Raw genomic sequence first — 11,157 nt, 5'->3', positions numbered from 1 at the left:
AAGCAGCACCGCGAGGTGAGCGGCGGTGCGGAGGGTGCGGGGCGCGGCCGGGCTTTGTTGTTCGGGAGCACGGGGACAGCACTTGGAAAGGGGGGGATTGGGGAGAGGCCGCACCGCCGGAACGGGGGCCTGGGGTTCGCTGCTCCTGGCTCTGTGCGGTAATGGCAGCAGAGGAGGGAGCAGTGTGGGAACAAGCCTGGCTGTTCCGTCTGCGTTCTGTGCTCTTAAAGCCTATGCGGGGATTGAAAAGCCAGCGCTTAAAAAGGAGTCCCGTGTCTTTCAGGGGTCCGCTCCTCGGGTGGAGCAGTTCCCACAGCTTTTGGCTGTCACTTGTCTGCAGCTCGGACTTGGAAACCCCCCGGGCTTGCTCTGGGACCTGTGAGCTGTCAAGTGACAGCTTATGCGGGGTTAAGAAAATACACTTTTTTGTCTTTGTAATTTAGCAGTAAAGATTAAGAACTTGTAAAGCAAGTCAGGGAGTTTGTAACTTGGATGCAATCCTAAATTTTTTTCCTTTTAAGTTCTGCTGCTGCTTCTTAGCAAAAACTGAGAGATTATGTTTCATTTCAGAAGTACTGAGGAAAAGACCAAAGGAACGCGGGGGGTTCTGTGTTCAGACTAGATGACTGTGGCAAGGCACAGTGACATCTTTCATGCTGTTAAAGTGCTGTGTTTCAATTTTAAAACACTTAATATTCCAGGACCTTAGAATGGTTCCAGCCTTCCTGCTCTTTTCTCCATTGCCTTACTGCTGTCAGTGTCACAGCTCTTAGTCTTTCCTTTCTTACTGATACAGCCTCCCTTGTGTGAGTGTCAGTTCCTCTTCCTCCATGTCACATCATTCCAGAGGCTGACAGAAGCACTGGTCTTTGTTTTGGTACCTGTGGTGTCTGTTTCAGTGATCTTGTTCTAGAAAGGTATTAGCTCACTTTGATGAGCTGTTGTAAAAGCACTGTGTTTTAAGCTGCAAACCACAAGTTATTGCTAGTAACATGCCCTGAATTTTTATTTTTTTGCAGAGAGTTGCAGAATTAAAAGGCACAAAGCAGACGGCCACTGGCTCAGCTGCTGGCACATCATCTCATCCTGTCAAAAGAAAAACAGTTGAGACAGAAAATACAGACCTAAAGAGAGTAAAAGGTAATGAGAGAGAAGCGCTTGCCAGAATCCGTCCATTTTACATCTTGAATGTTTTTGGTTTGTTTTGTTCCTGTGGAAGTGAGCATGAATATGGCAGATGTTGAGTTAATGTCAGCCCGTTGCTGCTGAAAAGGGAAGAAGTTTGCTTGGTCTTTCTTTGTGAGTTTCGTGTCAGGAGAAAACTGTTCTTTCAGAAGTTTACCTGGTTTTCTTCTGGATTATTGGGTTAAATTAGGTCATGGAACTGTGGGCTTGGCCCAAACAGAGCGAGAAGCACTGTAAATTAGGCAGTAGGAGCACTTGCCTAGGAGTGGTGTTATTCCTTTTCAGTGGGATCAAGCCACTCACTGGTTTACCTCAAACAATGCAGCAAAGTTCTTCCCAGAGGAAAGACAGTTAATTTTTTTCCCTTGGTGCTACCAGACATGTAAATATATGAGATATGTTAAAAAAATATATATATATTTGGGAACTTGGTGCTGTCACAGAAGTCTGAGGGATATTTCTTTAAAAAGTGTGGATTTTAAGCAGTGACTCTTGGCTGTTGTACAGGTACAGATGAAAAGCCCCACACGTCTTCGTCTGGGTAAGTAGATCTTGTTATTACATACAAATTTTTTCTAACTACCAACAGCTGCATTCTTGCCCAGCTCTTCCTTGTCTCTGTTTCCTAGACAAGGGCAAAGGTTCAGAGAGTCAGTTGATCCCGTTTTCTAACAGAGTTGTATATTCCTGAACATGGCAGCATCTTCCTGGATAATTGTATCAAGTCTTAAGAGTCTGAGAAACCAGGAATTCTTTTACTGTCGCTGAGAGACTTCTAAGGATTGACATGTGGTGCTATTACACAGTTTGAACATAACTAGATTGTAGCATGTACTCTAATAATGCTGCTATACTACAGAAGAGGTGGCAGTCTGAAATTAAGACAAATTTTGAATGTATAATTAAATGATATTTATTAACAAAAACTACTAACAAATGTCATTGACAGATCTTCATTAGGATGGTTTTTGTCACTTAGAATTCATGTAAGTGCATATGCTGCAGTTGAATTTTTACAAATATAGGACTGTATTTGACTTCAATGGGTTGGGTTAAGCATCTCAACTGCCACTAAAAATTTCTGATGGTATTCAGACATCTTTGCAGGGTTGGCAGATGTCAGGTGACACCTCTACACCTGACCTCTACCTGTGGGTCTCCTCTACCTGTGGGTCTCCTCTACACTTCACAGGATAAGTCGTTATCTTGCATAGGTCCCACGTGCTGTTTCCTTGTAGGAATTTGAGTTTCTGTGCAAAATTAACACTTGAGAGGTTTGTCCATTTTTGAACTTGTTGGTATGATTAGTTTAAAATATAACATGGAAAAATGTTTGGCTTGGAGGTTGCAGCTATTCTCAGCAAATTTATGTTTTCTCATTGCTAAGCCTGTGTGGCTGTTCTAAATTGCAGTCCTGGACAGCAGTAGGTACCCAAAATAAGTAGCAAATCACTTACTAGGTGGGAAAATAATTACTTTAACCACCATTCCAATTTGTTACAGGTTATTTTTATTAATGTTCCTGATAGTGACTACCCAAATAGAAAAATGGATCTAAAATGTGTTTTTAGAATTAACCTGGGCATTTCTGGGGAACTTAGAATGAGATCCCCAAGTGTGTGCTGCCTTCAGGCACTGGCTGTGTTGGCAGCTGTGCAGTTCAGGGTGTTGCTCAGTATCTCACAGAGGGACTGGGCTGCTGGTGCTGGACTGGAGTCACTGGTGTGAAGCTTCAGGCAGTTGTGTTGTGGGCTCTTCACCAGGCTGCCAGCAGATTTTTTTGATGAAGCGGAGCAAGACAGCGCCAAGGTCCAGCTTTCCAAGGGCCCAGGTCCCAGTTTATTGTCGGGGAATTACGACGACGACGATGATGATGAAGAGGAGGAACAAGAACAGTCAAGCAAATCTTCTGTTGTCCATAAGACTGAAATTCCACCTCCAGCTCAAGACGTAATAGCCAATTCTCTGCCTGCAGGTAATGCTGACTGAAATAGTGATTCAGTAAGGAGAACCCGTGATTTAACTGATGATGAAAGGTTTTTATTTTGTTTTTCTAATTACTGCCGTTAGGTGGTTGGTAATTAGGTGAGGGTGTGTAATACTGGAAGTAGAGAAAAACTAGCAAAGAATCTCCTGTTCTTATGTGGTGGTTTTTCAGTGTGCTTATTGATTTTATGTTCTAATTGTTTGAGGTTGTCAAGGGAAGTAATGTCTGGCTGTTCTTCCCTTGATTCAGTAAGGTACTAACTGAAATTCCTGTTTAGTAGGAATTTTAGAAAATGCCTCAACAGCTGTTCTTTTTGTCATAGACTTCTGTCCTTCCCTATAGACTTTTTTGACACCAAAACTCCAGCTGCTCCTATAGTTTCCCATTCAGGATCCATACAGAAAGCAGAGATACAAGAGAAAGTAGTCGAAAGGTAAGCACTCAAATTAAATATTGATAGTCTTAAGAATTGTAAACAAACATTTATCTTCCAGGAAATAGAGACTGTGATCGCTTAGAGATCTTAACTTATTGTTAAGTTGCATTCAGAATAGTTTGTGTATATGTCAGCCTCGGGCATTATTTCAGACAGGAATCCTGCACCGTAGGGACAGAAGAGATGGAGCAATGTCATACAGAGTCTGTCAGACATCTCTGCAAATTTTAACACAGGGTACTGTGGGAGCTTAATATCAACCACTGCTTCCCACTCTTTAAAGAAAACTGCTTGTTCTGTAGTAAGGGTTCAGCTCACTTGAGCACTCGTTTACAGTGGTTTAGTCTTTCAGGAGTGGCAGCTGTGCTGTTACAATGTTTGGGTGTTCAGCACACTGCAACAGCTCTTGTTTTAACAGTGAGATTTAAACCTTTCTGTGCAGCTCCTTCAAAGTGAGGAAAGACCAGGCTGAAAGACGAAGTTTTGATGGTTGTAGATAAAACTGAGGGCTTAAAAAACTTGCTGTGTTTCTACATACTTATATAAAGGACTGTGAATTTCATTATTGACTATTTTTAACTCTGCAGTAAAGCAGATTGTAAAGTGTTAACTTTGGCTAATATTAGTCAAATATTTCAGGAAAGAAAACACTGCTGAAGCTTTGCCAGAGGGTTTCTTTGATGATCCTGAAGTGGATGCAAAAGTAAGTGATCTACTCTTTTCATGCTACTGGATTTATTTCTGACAGTTGTAATGAGTTTGAGTAGTAAGGATGCTTTTCCAGGTAATCAGTCATACTGGAATATAACAAAATGTCTGAACTATTTAGACTACAAGACTATTTCAATTGGAAGTGACCTATGATAATCATCTAGTCCAACTGCCTGAAAACTTCAGGGCTGAACAGAGGTTCAGGCTTGTTATTAAGGGCATTGTCCAAATGCCTTTTGAACACTGACAGGCTTGGGGCATCGACCACCTCTCCAGGAAGCCTGTTCAGTGTTTGCCCACCCTCTTGGTAAAGAAATGCTTCCTGCTGTCCAGTTTGAACCTCCCCTGGTGCAGCTTTGAACATTCATTGTGTATGAATTAGAAAACGTGAAAAGGGATGGAGGTGGGCAGGAAGAGCTTGTTAAAATCATCTCTTGGAAGGTATTTTTGATTGTGGTTCCTCTGTGGCTCTTAAAGAAATGTTATTTGTTGGTTGGAATGCTGAACTGAGATTTGGGCAGTCTACCTTTATTTCTCTGAGTCGTCCCAGGAAAAGCATTTCAGCTAATTTGTATGTTCAGTTTTGCTTTGGAATTGGGGATAAGGTAACAGTTCTATCATATCCTTTGTGAGATCCTCCTGAAAAGTGTTGAGTTACTGTGTGACTGATAGGGTGCATCCTGTTGGAATGAAAATAGCTCTGTTATGGCAGACACTGTCATCTGTAGTTACACCACAGGAGTGAACTTGGTCTTCAGCCCTCTTGCCACTTTGGGGTTTTTTGATGCTCAGATACGTGAGTATTCAACTTGTTTCTCAAAAAACACCCCACAACTAAAAATCTTGAAATTGTGATCAAAAACATTCATATTTCCTTCAACTTGCACAGTGCCAAGTGATGACCAAAATAAACACTGATACTTGAAACACAAATCTTGTTTTGTTTTGTAAAATTTGCCACAGAATTGATGGCTCTCTTGCGTTCGTTAGTGAAATATAGTGTTGCAGGCTTAAGTCTTTTTTATTTTCCTTGAGTGTATTTCCTTGTTCACACTGTGGAAGGCTGCTGCTGTATTTAAATTGCATTGTGAGGCCAAGCCATGACATCTAATTTGGAGACCTTTCAAATAATTCTTCTTTATGTTCAGTTAGTCCCACTGGCCCAGCTGACAAGCTTAGGTGTTTTATTTGCTCTGGCAAGCTTCTTTTGGCACCACTCATGCCCACGTGTTGCCATATGTGAATAGTTTTGAATACTGAATATTATTGAAATACTGAAATATGTAGCTTTAAAAGCCATGCTTTGGCTGTTTGGGGTTTTTTTGTCTTTTGTTTTTGTTTTGTGTCTGACTAATTGAAGTATTAAATTTTTCAAATACTTAATTTCATCATGAATTGGGAAGCTTGTATAAAGTGGGATGCCTGGCAGGCACAGGAGAATCTGCTTATATCTGTGAGGACACTGGTTAGTGACCTTTATTCTGATTATGGCCTCCACTGGTAAATTTACAAGTGGTTACTTGTTCCAGTCAGCTCTTCCTTGAGTTGCTTGCAGAGGCTCTTCCTTTTAATCAGCATTTTCTGAGTGTAACTGATACTCAGAGAAGGAAAATGTTTGTGACATCACTTACACTGAGGTGGCTGCAGTGGTTCAGTGTTGGAATCATACACAAAATCATTATTTTAAGAATTAACTGGGCATTTGAAAGGGAGATTGTGGGTGTGAAAAATGTTTGTTATTTGCATCAGGTATTTGTAAAGCATATAAGTTCTGGATTAGATAAATATTTCAAGAAAAAATAATAACTTTAGTGTTTAAATTTATTGTAAGAAATACAAATAATTATGAATTACAAAAGACAACCACAATGCATAATAACAGTACATACACATATGATAGAAATAATAACAGAAAAATGAAATGTTGACTATTACTTCTAAGCTTCTAATTTATTCTATAAACTTAATTCATACTACTTGATTTTGTGTTATCACTCAGGAACAAAATGCACCAAACTGTTGTCTTTACTAAGGTGATGACTGATGTGTCACCAAAAGAGCAGAATGAATAAAGGAAAAATAAAACTAATGCAAAAAGATGGTGTCATGAATTATTATGTTCAAACTGTTTAGTTCTCCTAGCTATAGAATTTCTACCCAGTCCTGAGTCAGGCATAATCTGTCATCTATAATACATTATATGCCACATCTTCCAGACTTGAATTGTGGAAGTTTCAATTACATAGGTAGACTACCTTGTTTATTTATTTGCATTAAAAGCACAATCTGGCATTGATTACCTTGGCTGTAGATCTTAAAACACATTCTTACCACTACTACTTTTTCAGACTTCATGTCTTAGTACTTAATGCCATCTACCACAGAATAAAAAGCTTTGCATGTTAAAATTGGTTTGTAGCTGTACAGTCTCTTCTGTTAGCCAACAAAATTAGACTAGATTTGAAATACAGTCAGGCTACCTAACACCAGCAGACTAGTGACTGCAAAGTTTGATACTTTACATTATGCCAAAGGCAAACAATTGACTGCTTTTTGGCTTGTGAAATGGCTACTGTATGCAATTGTACAGGCAGCTTACAGAAGAATGTAATAGTTATCACCTGACACAGTGAAATGACAGACCATCAAACTCACTTTTGTTACTCCAGACATTCCACACCAGCCATTCTTAGTCAATTATTCTTTAATGCTGCAGTCACAGATGTTTTAATCCAGGAGTAGAGTCAGATTTTTCCTCCGAAACCATTGTGCAGCTGCACTCTCTCACTCATATCCATTACTTAAACTGAAGTACATCAACCAGACTTTTCTGATAACGTGGCATAATTTTTCCTATTTCTCCTGGTTTTTTTACAGTGCCCCAAAGAGTCATTAGACTTAAAATTGTTAATAAATTTTCATGTTCCTTAGGTGAGAAAAGTTGATGCTCCAAAGGATCAGATGGACAAAGAATGGGATGAATTTCAAAAGGCAATGCGACAGGTCAACACAGTAAGTAATGGAATCTATATTTATTGATTCTAAATACTATACACAATAAGGAAAACAAGTTTCATGCAGCTCTGCAGAATGGCTGACATCTGCATTTGTCAGCTGTTTGTTTCAATGCAGTGTGTGGTTAAATGCACTTTATAAATGAGCAAAGGGTTCCTTGTATTTTCCACTTAAAGGAAATTACGTTGAAAAACTTTTGATCGAGAGCCAGTCATTGTATGCATCTAGTTACATTTGTTACAGTGTATTTAATTTAAATACTATTTAGCTAGTCTATACCTCAGATCAGTGTCCTGTCCAGATCAGGACACAATTGTGGGCTCTTCTTTAGATCTAGAGATATATTCATATTTTAACTTTCAAAAACACAGAACAAAACACTACCCATTTGTCTGTCTCTTTAAAAAAGTATCTATAAAGTGTAGGTAGCCTGGGTTTCATGTTTAGTTTAAATGTACTGGAAAGGAACTCCAAAATCTGGGAAAGTGACTAAAGAGTTTGTGTGTGAGACACGTAAACTGGCCGCAGTTTTTCTGTACTTCCATTTTTCACTGTTTACCACTGCATGGAAAGTCTTCCTGCAGCAGGTGTTTATCTGCCCTTTTGTACAATACAAAACTGTACTATAGATACCTGGTGTTCTCAGTCTTCCCCTGGAGTATTTGCTATCTTTTAAATTATTTTAATTGTAAATAGTTACTCATATGTCAACTGCTGAGAAAAGTGGTGCAGAAAAATGTATCATTGCTCATTTTGAAGCAGTCAGCACTATAAACAGAGCGAATGTTCATACAAAAGCGGTGGTGGATACATTTTGCTAGCATAAGCCATTCAGATAATTCTTCAGCTTAGGAGGAATCTTCTCAGTTATGCGTGGACCATTGATTGCATAGCATCTCCCAGACATTCAGATTTGAGAAAGTATATGCTGAAAAAAATAACAGGTTAGAAACACTTCGGGATCTAGCGGGAATATTTACACAGTATGTTCAATAAGTGTGTGTATTTAAGTCCCAAGCACTGGGATGGAGCTCCTGTTTCAACCTCAGACTATGGGTGTGTGTAGTTTGTTTATGCTCAGTTTCAAATCATAGTGTATTGAAAATTTCCAAAGATAACCCCAAAGCAGCCAAACTACTTTTGATTTTAAGAAAAAGCATTTCCATTTCAAATTAAACCAGACCTTTTTTTTTGTGTATTTGCCCTTGTGAAGATGGGAATATACATAGAGGAGACTGACACTAACTTGAGGTAGGAGGGGAGCAGGGGAGGACACAGACATTGTAAAGGAGCGGAAGTGGAATTCAGGATGAAGGTGAATTTTCTCAGCGCTTTTCTGGTTTAGATTTCAGAAGCAATAGTGGCAGAAGATGATGAGGAGGGACGACTAGATCGCCAGATTGGAGAAATTGATGAGCAGATGTAAGTAGATCAATTTTTCCTCAAATTCTCTGTTCTCCAGCAGCAATGGATTGCTCTTTGACTAGAGTGATAAAAACGCTTTTAATCTGTGATACTACCTTTCAGTAATCACCTGAGTATCTGAAGGACAGACTCCCTCAAATTGCAGAATGATACCTAATAAAGACATGAATTTTGGTACAAAGTTAGGTAACTTTCTCCAAAGAGAGAACGCACTAGAATCATTGAAACTACACAAGGCAAATTCTTGGAACAAACTGTCCCTCCTCCCCTGTCGAATGTCTTAATTAGTATTTCCCTGTGAATTTCAACTGATGTATAATTTATGTGAACATTTTAAAGAAACATCTCCTCTACTGAAAACATCCTGTGGCAAACCCTCTTTAATTCTAGTGGAAGTTTACTTCAAGGTTTTGTGGAATGATGCACTTCATTACATGAAGTGGTTTGTTTTGTTTTGCTAAAACGGTGGGTGTGGTGGTTGGATAGGCACTGGTTTAAACTCAAGTAACCTAAAAAACAGCTCAGTGGAACAGTTTGTTACCATTATCGTGTAGCTCAACCCTAACTGGTATTAACAGTGATAATGGCAATGGTACTGAAAAGAAAGAGATGCAACAAAAAGAAGACACTAGAAATTACGCTTAAACCATCTGGGCAGGTTTACCTGCTACACATAATCAGTGTATGGTAACAACAGCACTGGGTTCAAACTGAACTGTGGTATTACAGGAATGTCTTTTAACAATGTTCATGTCATTCTGGAGAGGGCTTGAGCTAAACCTGCCTCTCTCTGAGAATTCATTTTTCTCACTAGCTAAGGCTGCTATAGTACATCGAACCAAATACAGAAATTCATAGAGTATTTAAAATTTGTCACTGTAATTATTTTTCCCCAAAATAAGAGTTCCAAATAGATTTTTAAAGACTTTTTGTAACTTTTGTCTTCTGAGTGTATTTAAATGCAGGCTATTTCAAATTAAGTTGAAACTTAAATAAATTCTTTGGCCTTCAAATCTTCAGCTATGACTGCCTGTAAGAGTCATATTGGTGATAGGCAAGGGGAAAGAGGATCCAGACAGTAATCCCTCCATGTCGACTCTTCTGAGCAAATAAGAATGAAAGGAGCAAAGATAAATTTAAATCAGGCTGGTACTACTTGGCATTTTCAACAAAATACCCTTGTTTAAAATGGCTAGAATAGTTATAAAACACAATTCAAGGACTGAACTTTTTAAGTAAATGGAAACCTGAAACTTTTGGATTGCGTTTACTTAAAATGTTCTGTTATAGCACAGAGGAAGCAGATAAAGAATCTGAATACTTTGTGCTGCTTTTTTCAGAGATGCCACCACTAAGTTATCAAAATTGGTAACTGACGTCACACCTTTCTCTCATGAAAACCATCCATAAATGGATGAAAGAATGGTGTTTCTTGTGTGGAAGTGGATATTGGTTCTGTGCTTTTTAAAAAATGGTTTGTGACTGTATTGCAGTTGTTAAATACCTGGATTTCTCATTGCTGGAGAATTGACCACACCTCTCCTCTCCTCAGTCTGTTTCCACTCTATTAACACAGAGAAGGTGCACTAGCATCTTCAAAGCTTATTTCTTTTTAATTGATGGGAAGCTGTAAAGCTTCTTTATCCAAAGCTGGAGAAGCAAAATCCAGCACTGGAGATGACCAAATTAATGTGGACAGGCCCAAAGTGTTAATAGGTGTTTCACTTTCCAACAGCGAATGCTACCGCCGTGTCGAGCTTTTGCGGAACCGCCAGGATGAGATGAAGGAGAAGTTAAAGGAAGCCATGAGATTAAGAGCAGCACAAGAGAAAGAGGAGGAGGATGCTGGTAGTGAAGATGAAGAAGAACTGCAGGATTTGCTGTCACAAGACTGGCGGGTGAAAGGGGCTTTGTTGTAGCATTTCTGCAACATGGTTGATACTCTTTTTATCTGTGGTGTTACTTCCATTGTTAGAACGGAGATTCTTTTGTTAAGTATTTATTTAAAGAGGATCATGAGTTAAAGAGCTAAGCTTATTAAAAAAAAATTGTAGATCTACAGTGGTGTATTACTTGTTGTAAAAACTGTATATTGCAAATATTTTACAATACTGAGCCCACCTTTCCTATTAAAATGATTGGTTTCCTACCAGAAGTATTTTAATGGGAATAATAGATCTGTAAAGAATCTCTAAGCTTTTGGAAGCATTAGCTCAGTTTGGTAATTTTGAGACTTGGCTTTATTGTCTGTAGAAGTAAAGGACTTGCATAGTCTACAAAGTTTTCCCAGACTGGGGGTTTAGGGAAAGGAAAATATTATGCATTTATCTTTTCTTAAAATTAAGTGCCCTTCTGTCCATTGCCCCAGCTCCCAATAAAATATGTACATTTTTTTTCA

The 11,157-nt window shown here is 38.9% G+C and overlaps 1 protein-coding gene across 1 annotated transcript in view; it reads left to right on the top strand.

The window, feature by feature from the left end:
* Window positions 1-11,157, top strand: part of ZNF830 (zinc finger protein 830) — a 13,001-nt gene extending 1,844 nt beyond the window's left edge. The window contains exons 2-10 of the mRNA XM_008637531.2: window positions 7-15; window positions 1,020-1,140; window positions 1,693-1,726; window positions 2,949-3,160; window positions 3,515-3,605; window positions 4,248-4,311; window positions 7,251-7,331; window positions 8,680-8,756; window positions 10,495-11,157. Of these exons, the coding sequence (XP_008635753.1) occupies window positions 7-15; window positions 1,020-1,140; window positions 1,693-1,726; window positions 2,949-3,160; window positions 3,515-3,605; window positions 4,248-4,311; window positions 7,251-7,331; window positions 8,680-8,756; window positions 10,495-10,678 (873 nt within the window). The 3' untranslated portion in view covers window positions 10,679-11,157. The remainder of the gene's footprint in view (window positions 1-6; window positions 16-1,019; window positions 1,141-1,692; window positions 1,727-2,948; window positions 3,161-3,514; window positions 3,606-4,247; window positions 4,312-7,250; window positions 7,332-8,679; window positions 8,757-10,494) is intronic.

This window comes from Corvus brachyrhynchos, unplaced genomic scaffold (assembly GCF_000691975.1).
Source record: "Corvus brachyrhynchos isolate BGI_N302 unplaced genomic scaffold, ASM69197v1 scaffold7, whole genome shotgun sequence".
NCBI classification, from domain to species: domain Eukaryota; kingdom Metazoa; phylum Chordata; class Aves; order Passeriformes; family Corvidae; genus Corvus; species Corvus brachyrhynchos.
Note: the sequence above shows the minus strand (reverse complement) of the source record. Positions and strands in the feature narration are given on the sequence as shown.